Here is a 14,466-nt window from a genome sequence, read left to right as displayed (position 1 = left end):
TAGTTGCAAAGCGAACTTCACAACCACACACTGTCTGTGGTGGATTTTAAAATTTAAAAAAAAAAAAAAAGAGAAAACAGCAAATTTAAAACCAGATTTATTAACAATATTGAACAAAACTTGACTACATTTGTTGCATATTAAAACTGCGTTTACCACTGATTTTCTTTCCAATAATTTGTTAGTCTTCATAAAGTCAGTAGTAAATTCATAGCTCCATAAATTAAAACTGCTACAGTGAAGCCATTATAAAGATATTCCTAAAAAAAAAAAAAAAAAAAAATTAAATGACAGAATAAGTTTCTAATGTCTTTTGTAAAAAAAAAAATATTACTAACAGCATATCAAGGAAACCTGAATCCTAAAATGAGACAAGTAATCAAATTACACTTTCAGCTCCTAATAGATTTAAAGTAAACATTGGTTTCATAATATTACTTGGTTTTCAGCTCTATTGAAGGTTTGTGATGAAGCAACATTTTTCACAGTAGCCATAGCAAATACAGATAAAAATACTAAACTATATGATGTGAAGTAAATGAAGATCAGCAGGAATGTCATAATCCAAAAACAACAAAGTTTTGATGTTAACAAAAAGAAAATACATTTATAAATTTTCTTTTACCCCCATCATAATACTTTTCTTCCCTTGTCGATTTTAATTTCTGCTGGTTTATGTTCCTTCCTTTTTGCTGGATTTAGATGGTTGAAATAAAATAGCAGTTAGATCTATTACAATATTAAATCTAACCAAAAAGTAGTTGGGTTGAAATTCCATTTGTTTTTTTAGTGTACACACAAGTAATGAAAAATTTACACAACTAAGAAGTGAGTCTTATAGCAAAGAGAGATTCCATGCAGAAAGTTCTTGTCAACATTATATGGACTAATTTTTTTTATTAACACCCTCCAGTCTTCAGATCAACTATTAAGAAATAATCTGTAGCTAAAGTGAAACTTAAGAGTAGCATAAATTGAAAGGTTAAAAATTTGATGTTCTTTCCGCTAAAAACTTGAATGCAATTGATATTTATTTTCCATCTTCCTAAGGTCATACCAATGCACAAAAAAAAAAAAAAAAAAAAAAAAAAAAAAAAAACCCAGAACACTTGACAAATACCCAAATTTAGACATGAACCTAAATCTTGATGTCATGTGATTTTGTTCTTTTTGAAATCCTTATAAGCTCAAATTAGAGAATAAACCCCCTTGAATCTGAACATCTTTTAATACAAACTAAATAAAATACTAAATTAAGAGAAAAGTGATATATACAAAAGTATTTGTCTCTAATATCAGTGGAAACTGATACTCAGAACAAGCCACTGATTATGGCATTTGCTTACATTTCATTTTGACTTTAAACATCAGAAATATTAATTCGCATCATCTACAATAAAACTGGAATATTTTCTTTCAGTATTATCAATATACTATGAGAGAAAACTTTCAATTTTGAGAATTAGCTGCTATTAGTGATGTTGTAAAACTGGCAGAAAAGGGGGTGCGGGGAAGTTATTTAATTTACTTTTTGTAACTAAAATTAAGTGCCAAAAGTTGTTAATAACATCTGTTCAAAAAGAAATCTCCATGTCAACTCATCATCATTTAACATCCATGTTCCATGCTGGCACAGGTTGGATGGTATGACAATCTGATGAGTACGAGGACTGCTTCATGCTCCAATGTCTGCTTCAGCATGGCTTCTACAGTTGGATGCCCTTCCTAACACCAACCACTTTACATTGTAGACTGGGTGCTTTTTTCATGCATACTTTCACAATTGAGATTGCCATGCAGTTCACAGGACTAGACTTATGAAGATCATCCTCATTTTGGAGGATGATGGATAACTATGAGATGAGCAGATTCTTGTTGAGGGATCTGCATGGCTATTCACATCTAGCAGGAGAAAGAGAAAATGATTAGTAGGAGCTGCAAGAGATAGATAATGACAATGAGGTGCCCAGGTGGTGCCACAAGGCACAAGCTGAGAAGAAGTTGGTGGTCGGTTTGCATGGGAAGGAGAATGAGGGGATGGGAGCAAACTGTTAAAATGGGTAGAGTTGAAAACAATGAACTGGAGAAGATAGAGAAATGCAGGAAAGTGGGGATGGGGGTCAAGAGAGGAATGACATAGTTGAGGAGTCTTTAGGAGCCAGTGGTGGTGGTGAAGGCAGGCATAATGCATGTGAGGAGAAGGAGAGTCATTGTAACATGGGCAGAAAGCACTTTCAGAACTGTTCTGATGCCAAGGAGCCTTTTGAAAGACCACAGATCACTAGAGATCTCAATCCTTAGCCATCTTTTCATTAGGCTCAAGGTCCTGAGGTCAGCCTTCAGCATTTCATCCCATGTCTTCTGCTTCCAGAAATTAATAGATAAAATGTAGTTTTTGACAGCACAGCCACAAGATATCTTGAGCTTTGTTATCAAGTAACTTTATCATGAGCTGTCTTGTTATCAGGGTCAACATTTAAGCTATCTAAAATATTAAGCACATCAAAATGATGTTACAAGGAGTCAGTTATGATACTTGCTCAACTGTTTACCTGTATCAAACCTAATAAAGTTATCAACACCATTAAATAACATAATATTGATACAGTGGAAAATGTTTGATGAGTTTTAAAAAACAAATAGAAAATATATTTACCATTTTGTTGCTTGCATAATTTAATAGCCTCATTAAATCCTGAACATAAAGTGATATCACTTTGATTTTGAGCACATTCCATAAATTGCTTGATTTCCCATTCACATCGATTTGCATGTGTGGATCCTGCAGATTGTGGGTGAATTGGTTCAGGAGAAGTTGCTTGTTGTGCTGGTGCAGCAACTTCATTATTTGAGCCACTAAATGATCCAGTTAAAGCATGTCCCACAGTATGACCCTAGAAAGATTGTAAAATAAAGCAATTTTAGTTTTTTTATTTTCCTATCATTTCATAAAGCCATTAAATTTTATTTACATGTTAACAATAAAAGGAATAACCGAAGTTCACAGAATAACTGAACAACATAAAAACTACCCTGCACTAATCATTTCTATTGCTTCATTCCAATAACTTGGAAAAGTTCAGAATTTTGCAATCAGTAAGTGTAAATTAAAAATTAGGGAGTAGAAGAATGGGTTTTAATAAACAGTACTGTGTAAAAATAATTTTTTTTAAATATTCACTTATAAAGTTGCCTTATTTAACTGTTGAGCTAATTCATTACAGTTTTAGCAAATTGTCATGTAGGTCATCCTTGGTTGTCTCCTGCAAACACTTCTAGGGGCCTAATGCCACCCCCTCCCCTATTCAGGGTTTTATCGATCTTATAGCACATAAAGATGCAGGTTGTAGGCATGCTTTCACAATTGAGATTGCCATGCAATTCACAGGACTACAGACTTATGAAGATCATCCTCATGTTGGGAGACGATGGATAACTATGAGAGGAGCAGATTTTTGTTGAGGGATCTGCATGGCTATTCATATCTAGCAGGAGAAAGAGATAATGATTAGTAGGAGCTGCAAGAGATAGATAATGTCAATGGGGTGCCCAGGTGGTGCCACAAGGTAGAAGTTGGTGGTTGGTTTGCATGGGAAGGAAAATGAGGGGATGGGAGCAAACTGTCAAAATGGGTAGAGTTGAAAAAGAACTGGGGAAGATAACAGAGTGTATGCAGGTTGTAGGCATCGTTTTGTTTACAAATTCTGCCAAATGCAAGCTTTCTTTTCAGGTACAGGACACTGCTTTCCCTCATCCCAGGGTCTCACAGGCCCACACCATCAGAATTGGCACTCTCAACGTCGGCACACTGAAAGGTAGGTTTGTTGAGATGCTTGAACGGAGACGCGTAGATTTGTGCTGCATCCAAGAAGTGAGATGGAGAGGAGGTTCCGCTAGGTTCCTCACAGGCAAAGAATACAGGTACAAGATTTTCTGGGCAGGGAACACTGACGGGGTCGGGAGCATGGGAATACTTCTTGTAGAGAAATGGGTTGATAAGGTAATCGAGGTAGTCAGAGTATGTGATAGAGTACTTAAGATTAGACTAGTGCTTCACCATAGGTTAGCTACCATCATCTCAGCCTCTGCCCCTCAACCAGGGCTACCGGATGGGCAGAAAGACCAATTCTATGACACCCTGTTGCAAACTACCTCATTAACGAATGACAGGGACCTACTCTTTGTGGCTGGTGATTTCAATGGTCATATTGGACAACATGCAGGGGTCTTCCATGGTGTATATGGAGGCTATGGCTTCGGTTCCTGCAATGAGGAGGGAACCAGACTGCTGGAATTCTGTGATGCAAATGATCTTATGGCTTGCAATACCAACTTCAGGAAACCTGCCTGTCACCTAGTGTTCCGGCAGACACACTAAGCAAATCAACTACATCCTCGCCAGAAATAGGGAAAGAGGACGGCTTATAAATGCCAAAACCTTCCCAGGTGAAGAATGTACCCATCAACACAGATTAGTAGTTAGCGACTTCAGGATCAAGGCTAAATGGATGCCCAGAAGTAGACCAGCTTGGAGGAGAAGGGTTTGGAAGCTTTAAGATCCTGCAAATGGACAGAGATTTAGAGATGTCTTACTCGAAGCATTTTACGAAATAGAAGGGCATATAGCATCACACAACGTGGAAGACAATTGTAGGTTTCTACGGGACAACCTGCTGAGTATTTAGTGATATTTGTTTCATCCAGGTTACACATACAAACTTGGTCATTCTTGTCGCCAAAATGTGGTGGATCAATAATTGGCTCATTGCAAACTTGTTTAAAAGGTATAAAAATACACAGTATATTGCAACAGTTCGGTAAGAATTCATAAAAAGTACAAAACACAAAATACTCACAACAGCAGAGCCCACAGCAACACCTGCAGCTGTGGTAGCCATTTGTGCGAAAAGTCCAGGTTGTCGAGGAGCTGCAACTGCAGAAGGTTGAGCAGGAACAGGAGCTGGAGCTACAGGCCTGGAAACCGGAGCTGGAACCATTGGCCTGAAAGTATTTGAAGAAATAAATAATACAAATACAATCTCTGCTCATAATGGAACTAACTAATCATAAATCATAACTAGATGAAAGCAAAGCTGTGTCGGTAAGAAATTTGCTTTCTAACCACATGGTTCTGACTTCAGACACACTGTGCAACACCTTGTAGAAAGTGTCCAGCAGAAGATACTTGAACAAGTGTCTTCTGCCATGTAAGTCGAGTAAAAGGATTTAGTAAACGGAAAATGAAAGATACCCATCATATGTGTGTGTGTGTGTGTGTACAAATGCATGTTTACATTTGAGTTTTCCAAAAATCCCTTACTTCAAAAGCAGGTAAAGGTTTATGACACGAAAGCCATCCAGCTTTAAAACAATGTCTCAATAATATATTTGTTCAGCCCATGCTAATGTGAGAAAGACTATTAAAACACCCCACAAATATAATTTATGTGACAGATATCTGAGAGTAGCAAACAGTCAGGATACTAGTGAAATAAATTGTATGGTTTGAAGAGGCTTCATAAAATTATTTGACAATTTCTGTGACTGAAATGACTTAATCAGCATTAGAGGAGGGTGTTCTGAAAGTATAGAAGCCAGAATAAAAACAAGTAGAGAAAAGTTCAGGTAGCTATTAGTTCTACTAGCAACAAAGGAATTCTACTTTCAAGTGAGAAATAGATTGTATGATTCATGTTTACAATATATGAATTTGAATGGTACCAAAGACATGAGCACTGAATGCAGAGGATGGGTGAAAGCTGTAATGAAATAAGGTGAGCATACTCTGCTGAATGTTTAATGTCAATGATGAGGTCCAATCAAATCAAGAGAAAATCTGAGTATAAGAAGAATTAGATGTCATGTGATATGGACATGTAATGCATATGCATGATGACAGTTGGATAAAGAAGTGCCAGATGATCCAAGTAAAGGGGAATAGTGAGTGACACGGACAAAAATAAGAGCGGAAGTGACGAAAACTTATCTCAAGATACTGAACTTCATAAAGGAGATACCAAATGAATACAGGTGGCAATATTCTGTATTGGAGAAGACCTACCCAGCCTATTCAAGCAAGAAAAAACAGATGTAAAAATGATAATGATATACATTAGATACTGTTTATAGGATGGATTTTTAGTTACAAGTTTTACAGTTGAATGAAATAATGCCCAAAAATAACATCCATCCAAAAGGTAATCATCCTAATTACACATAAATACCACTGAGTGAGCATATTCAGAAGTAATTATGAGGAATTGAGATTAAGGTATTTGCCTGAATAATCCTTCTGGATGCATCCTGTAAACTCATCATTTAACATCTGTCTTCCATGTTTGGCATAGGTCAGACAGCTTGATAGAATTCAATGAGCTGGAGGACTGCTCCAATATATGCTTTGGTATAGTTTCTGTGGTTGAATGCCCATCTTTATGACAACCACTTTACAGAGTGCATTGGGTGTTTTTTTTGTTGTTTTTTTTCATGACTAGCACTAATATACAGATCTGGGGTAAATTTGGCTGCTATTACTAGCAAGTTGACTAACCACGTAGAAGCTTGTAGTCTTGATCGTTGAAATAAAACGCAATGGTGAAAAAAACTGCTTGTAAATGCAGCAATTCGACCTGGTCGACAGTCGTTATATAACTATTAAATATGACCATTACAAATTCCTTGAAGTAACTCGGTCTATTTGACAAATGGGAGAAATTTTGTTTTAAGCACACCAGAAAATTCCCAAAAATATAGTTGAGGGGTTATGTAGTATGCTTAAACCAGAATTCCGTCGACAAATGGATTACAATAACAATAGTTGACCGGTATAAAATAGTGTTTGGTTGTATTCAATAAAGACGAGTTCTTATATTTGCTATTACCATTGTTTATGTAACTCAATTCTAGATTGTTGACTGAAAGTGTATATGCACCTCAACTGCTTATATTACGCAATTACATACAGAAGTTACGTAAGTAAACATGATGAAATACCTAAATCCCAGAGCTAATCATTGATATAACAAACGAGGGAGCCTCTACGCAGTTGCTCGATATGCTAGCTATAACTCCTTCAAATCACCTTAAAAGTGTAGCACATGTATATCATAGGAAAGGAAAAAGTTTTTTTCTTTAATTTTTTTAAAATAGGGTTCCCGAGTTTCATATGTTGGAAATCACGATTATTTTTACATTTTTGCCCCAAACTTCTGTTATTCTCTTTCCATGCGGTATGGGATTCTGACCAAAGTTGACCTGTAGCTAAACGACAACTACCCGAAAGTTACAGAAACGCATGAAAACATTCCTAGTCAACCAGAGAGCAAGGCTCATCGTGGTCACTCGAGATGGGGGAAATATCAGCCAAATCTCAATAAAACCCTACCGTAGAGCTGTTGGGGAAAGAAATGATCCTGAAGAAAAAGCTGTAATTGTCAGTTAGACTATGCCTTTGATACTAAGTTTGCTCGATCAGGCCTAAGACATGACGCCTGTTAAACGTAAGCATACTAAGACATTGTTATTATGGTTCAGCGATTTTACTCCATAACACGTTTTAAAACGAACATAATTTACAGATGCCTTTAAAATTACACGAGTTGTTTCTTTTGCTGCAGGTGAGTTCTAATCGATCTATAAAAAGATCCAGCGACCATGAATTTATTTTGGTTTTTCATCACATATACAGAACCACATTAACCAATGAAGCCTTCCTTTTTTTAAGACGGTAGGAGAAGTGTGATTCGCGAGATATGGCTGTTATTTCCACCAGAGCCATCGATTACGCAGATGTTTCGTCAAAGAAAATTGTTTTTATTATACTGAGATTATTTTAAGCAACATGTGCCCTTACTGCAACATTTGTTCCCCAAGAAATCCATTTTATTTTATTGGATAAAAATTTTAAAAATAAAGTTTTGTTACAATTTTTAGAGTAAGGCTAACGGTTAGGGTCAGAAAATATAAAAAAAAATAAGATAAAAAATTAATACAATGTGAGCTCAACAAAAATGTACTGTTATAACCAAATGCTATATCTAATGATTAGTAATGATTAACTGAAATTTTTGAAAATTGATAAAATTAGTAGTTTTATCATTTTGAAATTTAAACAGTAATACCTAAAATATTATTTTTAAATATCACTATTATATGAACAAACTGTCCTTTAAGCGTGATTTATGTGTAGCTGATCATCATCTTGAGTGATTGCTTCAAATCGAAATTCGAGTTCTAATACATTGCTGACGCAATTATTGTTAACGTTCACTTATATTCACTATTTCCGGGTAATTTATTCAAATACTGGTGAAAGATCCGAGTTTAAAAGAAGAAAAATAATTCTAAAAAATTAATCAAGAAATACAGTTTTCACTAACACATGTACTAATTAGGTACATACTATATTTCCTATAATCAATCAGGAAAAAAAAATTATTTGAAAGACTGCAAATAAGTAATAGGGTACTAATTTGTTAAATTTCGTACCTTTTCTTTACTTGCTACTGAATAGTTAAAATTAATTTTAACTTTTCAGGTTAAATTGAGAGTTGAGTGACCGTCACGTAACTTTAATAAACAATTGTCAACAAATATTTCGACAAAGCGAAATTAGAACTAAATGAATAAAGGACACGCAAATCCACGTGCCATCTATCAAAAGGTCAGCGAAAAAACAATAAGAATTGCTCGTAAATTTATATAGGATTTACAGAAGGAAACGAAAATAGTTTTTTTTTCCATTTACCTGGATGACATTGAACGTCCTCGTCGCGGCATCTTGGAAGCAGTTTTTAATGCTTTCAAAATTAGTGGAGGTTAAATATTCTTTCGTTTTCTAGAGCTGAAGAGAACTAAATTCTGATTGGATAAATTTTGTGACGTCACATCACTGGAGCAAAATCTATGTCTTATGCGATAGAGAAATTTTGTTTTTAAGAGAATATGTTACGAAATATGATCGTATGATGTATTTTTAATAGTCATTTCAGTTCTCAGATTAAATTAGTGCTGTTGAACGTAGTTAGAGTTAAAGGTAATCTTTTATTTTCAGTTTCTAAAGCGAAATGTCACCGAGTTCAAATATTACAAGTTGGTAGCATTTTACAGGGTGTCCACAAAGTCTGGGTACATGGGGATTAACACATACTTTAAGAAATTATTATTTCTTATATTTAATTGTTTATGTTATGATTTTATTTACTCCGTGTACCCCATGGGGATTAACACACACTTTAAGAAATTATTATCTTATATTTAATTGTTTATGTTATGCCAGACTTTGTGGACACCCTGTAGAATATGTTCTTAAGAAATACAATGTGTAGCACCTTGTCCAGTAGTCCGTTCCGTTTTATGATTTAATGGAGATTTCGTTGCCATTTCTAGCAAGCCGAGTGACTAAGTGACTGCCACTCACCGGTTCGTTCCGAAGGTGAAAGATCAAGAGATTAACTATTACAGCATTTGTGAGGTGACATCTTAAAAAAGAGTGAGCTTTTCAACACCTACATTCATTTGGTGTCCATAAGAAAAGAGTAAGTTGGAATTAGAATGAAATGGTATTGTTCACTTATTTATTCGAAAGCCTCGGGATAAACAACAGTTTTATCAGACGTTTAGTTCATTTAGTCAATTATACCAAATATGATATCTTACGTCAATGTTAGCATTTCACAATTAGTGGTCTCATTTAAAAAAATTGTTTCTGCCAGTCAAAACTATAATTTGTTTCATTAGCATTTTCTAATTTCGACAATGTTATATATTTTATTACATCGAACATTGACAAGATAGGAAATTTGGGTATCGTCTTATCAGATTTAAGAATCGAAGAAAAGAATCACAATAAAGAAACAGAAAACTAGTTAAACTGAAATAATATTTTGAGCAAGTTTCAAATCCCAAATTGGAGCCATTCTATTTATGCCATTCAGTGTCCTCGGAAAAGGTATTATTACGGCATCACGAGTATTAGCTATATTCCCACTGTCATAACAATTTTGATAAAGGATTATGATATTACCTCTAAACCCTAAATGTCTGCGCATTTTTTCTTCCTGTGATGCATACAAACTAAAATAATGAGAAGGGTGTAAGTGCGGGAATGAAATGTGCTGAGGAGGTGCAAACTCAAGTCCAATACAGGATGTTCAAAGCATTTTCATTGCCCCTCCTCGCAAAAAAAAAAAAACTTTTAAGGGTACGCTTGCACCCCACGTCCTCGAGGAGAAGGTACCTCTACCTGTTAGAAATATCAGCTAAATTCCCTCAAATAATCCTGCCTTAAATGAGACACATCAGATAATATTGTCCTAGATACCTCAGAAACAGAATGCCAATCCTTTTTTAATAATAAACTACAAAAGCCTAGGTGCAACAATATTGCCTTCGTCCACGTTCTCAAGGGTAATAGAACAATGGTGTCTGACACATGAAAGCAAGTTTCTGATATCACTAGCCAAAAAGAAACCGTTCTTGTGACTGTTGGAATATTTGGTGAATGTCAGACTCTCTCCAGAGTCTCACAACCAGGCTGATTTTCCCAAACGGTTTGGGGGTCTAAGTCAGTGTAAGTGCTCATCTCTGTCTCTTACCTGTTTTCTTTCCGCCATCCACGCTTGCTCTTCTTTTGTAGGCAACATTATCTCCCTTCCAATATAGACTAGTTCCAATAGGGAGATGAATGAAGCTCTGCTACAATGGAGAGAGCTGGATTTGAAAGTTTCTGATACAGATGCGGATAGACGGATGTAGGGAGTATGGGACAATCTGCGTTCAAGTGGTATTTTCAACTCTCTTTGATCAATCTGATCAATTTTCAAGGTGTCGTCTACTTTCTGGAAGTGCGAAATTCTCGTGGGGTTGGGCTAATGCCCTAACTGTGGCCAACATTGGCAGTTTGCTCAGTCTGGATGAGCTCCTTATCTCCATTGCACTCAGAGTGGGAACCAACGTCTGTGGGGGACTTCGATGTCGTTATGGTAGGCCCCTTGATCTCAAAGGTCTTCATGGTTTGTCTTGCCGCTTAAATGCTGGACGTTTCGCTCGTCACACCGAGCTAAACCTGATCATTAAGCGGACTCTAGCTCGGGTAAATTTCCCTTCTGTTCTGGAGCCGGCGGGATGGTCCAAAAGTGATGGGAAGAGACCAGATGGTCTTACCTTCTGTCTCTGGGTAAGTGGTAGGTGTCTCATCTGGGACGTCACAGTCAGTGACTCCATTGCTCTCTCCCACATCCTCGATGCTACGGAAAATGGGAGAGTCACTTCTTCCGTAACCGAACGAAGTAAAATCCGAAAGTATTGGGACTTGTCGGTGAACCATTTCTTCCATCGTGCAGCGTTTAACACATTTAGAGGAACTGGGCCGCTGATAGCGAAATTCTTGTCGTCGTTAGCGACAGATGATGCCCGTGAAGGTGCTTAGCTATTCCAACGCTTTAGCCTTGCTATCACCCGCGGTAATGCCGCGAGCGTGTTGGCTTCAATAAGCTCTGTTGACCCATGATTGATGCACTTAGTAGGAACTAATTTTCCAAAGACGACATTGAAATTTTTCAAGGAAGTTTAGAATATGAAATAGAACTTGCGGTTGGATTGTGTTGTCATCGCTCTGTTGGCAGTATTGGTCATATTTATGATGTCATCAAGAAGTATAGTAAGGGAAGTTGCTTTGAAAACCGATAGCACCAAAGTAATTGTTCACTGGTTGTTCAAAATAGGATTGTCCCTTGTCGGGAAAACAATATAAAAACAAGAAAATACTGTTTTCTTGCTGGTGAATTTACTGACAATTTTAGTCATAAAAATAACGTGCTATGGTAAAATATGATGACGAAGACGGTGAAAACTTTATTTTTTGAGACTTGCTTTTGTCGAGGTAACTGGGGTTTTTAAAGAAAACCCTTTTAGTTCAGTTTGAGAAAATATACGAGTATATTTTCCAAGGCACATGATTCAATTGACTTTGTAAAACTGAAAATATTTAGGTAAATTTTGCCTGATCTGATGTTGTAAATTAAGATCTGAAATATTCGATCTCTGAATTTTGTTCTGTTTCAAATTCGCATTCTCTGACTAATTATCATTATGTTATTCTACCAATAAGATCGGAAGAGGTATATTTACTACTGGTATGTAGGATATAAAATGAAAGATTATATATTATCCAACATCGTTTTTATCCATACGAACATTGATTATAATTTAAGAATCAGAATACACTTTATGATAAGAAGTAACTGTTGCAAAGATTTTGAAGTAACGGAGATCGCATTGGTACTAGTTGCACGAAAATACACGATACTAAAAATGATGCAAAAGACGATCTTGCTACCTCTTTCACTAACCGGTATAGAGATAGATATTCAGCGAGTGATATTAATAAGGAGGAGGAGGGGAAGAAGAACGAATCAGATTGATTAAAATTCTTATCAAATGAATCTGCTTCTTCTTTAACAGTTTGCATTTATGTTAGTCTTTCAGAGTTTATTTAACATTAAAAAGAAAGACATTATGATGTGTTCTTGTATCCTACTTCATTGAGTGTTGGTACCATGTCTAATACTTCATTCACCTTGTAGTTGACAATGCATTAGAAAGGATGTAAATCAGGCATCACACTGTTTCCAATATTTAACTCCACGGTAGAGCTACAGCTACAAAGTCAATATAGGTAACATTTTCGGAAACTGATTATTTGAAATTTTTCTGAAGTGAGATTTATGAATGGAGGCGTAAGCCTGTTCTGACAAGAATTGAAAAAATGCAATACACTGGCTCATATTATATTTCATCACCCGAATAGCTAAATTATTCTTGTACATTGTTTCAACTGGATATCATTTTAACAGACGCCGCTTTACTTAAAAATGCGTGAAACAGGATAACACTTATCACTATCTTAATCCAACGGACTATCAAAAACAAACACTTTAAATAAAGGGATTGTCAGGCAGGAATCATCTGAGGGATGTCAGATGATTAAATGACTCCAAACAGTTTCGGCCCACATGTTGTTGATGTGTCAACATTTGTTTAAAGGTAGATTGACAGAATCAGTAGAACGACGTGGGTGGGGAATGTATCATTTAGTTATTCCCCTTTATATTCTGAGTTCAAATCCCACCGGAGTCGATTTGCTTTCTTGCGAAGTCATGTAGCACCAGTCAAGTTTCTGGGTCAATATAATAGACTGTATTCCCCCATCACCTAAAAAAAAAATCCTCAAACCTTGTACCAAAATCAGAAATTAATATTTGTTTGAAGGTATTCACAACAACTACGACTGCTTCATACATGTTTCATGAGAACGTTATCCTGAGCTCTGAGTTATATACCTTTAGATTATAACTGCAAGAAAGAAGAAAAAATTATCACCCGGAAGTGATGTCATCATCAACCTTTGCCCTACAATACAATGGCGGGTGCTGATATAGAAGAAGAGATTTGTGCATTAGTAAGTGTTTATTTGTGTTCTAATTATCATTCCGTTATTTGATATATACTTACTGTTATGAGGCGCTGAAATATATTGATATTTCAGCAAGGTTTCTAAGTGGATAATTAGCAATCTTCTCTTTCATTTTTCAATATTCAAATTTGTCATTTGTATTAATTTAATTTATTTGACAGATCAAAGATTCCTGCAGTGTAGCTATTTTTAGATGTCTACAACAGATTGATAATAATCCACTAAAGAATTTGATTATGAAATAGAATGTCATAAAAAAAAGTCAAGAGATTTTTTAAAAATAAATATATAGTCGAATGTATTTTGAACTCAAACACGATGCATTAAATTTTTTTTTTTTTAAAGTTCGTCACCAGATTGTAATGCCAACTTCTTTTGAGATTCTTGCTTTTCGATATTGTAACTTTAAACTTGAACATTTTGACTTTTACTTTAATGAAACTATGAAATTAGATTGTAGATCATTAAAAATAGCTGGTGTATTACAATTATTTATTCAGTTATTGTCCCAGGTGAGCTCTGATTGAAAACCTATAACTATAACAGCGTCGGACAAGATTTCTTGCAATATCTTTCTATGATCTTTGGGTTCAGATTCGCCTTAGCATCCAAATCCAGTTGATTGTCATGGCTAATCACCCAACCCGGAACCACATCTGATTATGAAATAATATGAAATAAGTGGAAGAGGATTGTAGCCATCTGCTAAAAATGCAGTCGGATGATGATGATGATGATGGTGGTGTAGTACCTTTACTTATATCTAGGACTATATTATGTAATGTTTCTTTTTCTTTTCTTTTCTTTGTTTTTAAATAATAGGGGAGATTCGGTTGCTTTTTCGAACAGGTCGAGCAGGCTCTTTTATTTAGTTTTATAGCCCCACATTGTCAGCCCTGATTTACAGACCTGTGTTCAATGACACAGTTGACTTCATTCCATTTTTTTAATAAACATCATAGTGTGATTTAAATGAAATTATTTTTAGCAGG

At 35.6% G+C, this 14,466-nt stretch overlaps 2 protein-coding genes across 3 annotated transcripts in view; one reads left to right on the top strand and one right to left on the bottom strand.

The window, feature by feature from the left end:
• Positions 1–79: 79 nt before the first annotated feature.
• On the bottom strand, positions 80–8,874 carry LOC106881383 (coiled-coil-helix-coiled-coil-helix domain-containing protein 2). Its single transcript, XM_014931754.2, has 4 exons — positions 8,747–8,874; positions 4,857–5,001; positions 2,657–2,894; positions 80–260 (listed from the first exon to the last, which is right to left on the bottom strand). Exons 1-4 carry the CDS (start codon positions 8,776–8,778, stop codon positions 247–249), a joined length of 429 nt encoding a protein of 142 aa, XP_014787240.1. The 5' UTR covers positions 8,779–8,874; the 3' UTR covers positions 80–246.
• A 57-nt stretch (positions 8,875–8,931) lies between these two features.
• The window catches only part of LOC106881382 (protein rogdi), a 29,630-nt gene continuing 24,095 nt past the window's right edge, over positions 8,932–14,466 (top strand). Inside the window, exons 1-2 of one of the 2 annotated variants that reach the window (XM_014931753.2) lie at positions 8,932–9,034; positions 13,347–13,459. In XM_014931753.2, coding sequence (XP_014787239.1) covers positions 13,421–13,459 — 39 coding nt within the window. In that variant the 5' untranslated portion in view covers positions 8,932–9,034; positions 13,347–13,420. Of the gene's footprint in view, positions 9,035–12,746; positions 13,460–14,466 lie in introns of those variants that run through there. The other variant, XR_008263898.1, reaches the window with a different exon arrangement.

Source organism: Octopus bimaculoides, chromosome 1 (assembly GCF_001194135.2).
Source record: "Octopus bimaculoides isolate UCB-OBI-ISO-001 chromosome 1, ASM119413v2, whole genome shotgun sequence".
In the NCBI taxonomy this organism is placed as follows: domain Eukaryota; kingdom Metazoa; phylum Mollusca; class Cephalopoda; order Octopoda; family Octopodidae; genus Octopus; species Octopus bimaculoides.
This window is presented reverse-complemented; position numbering and strand designations above follow the sequence as displayed.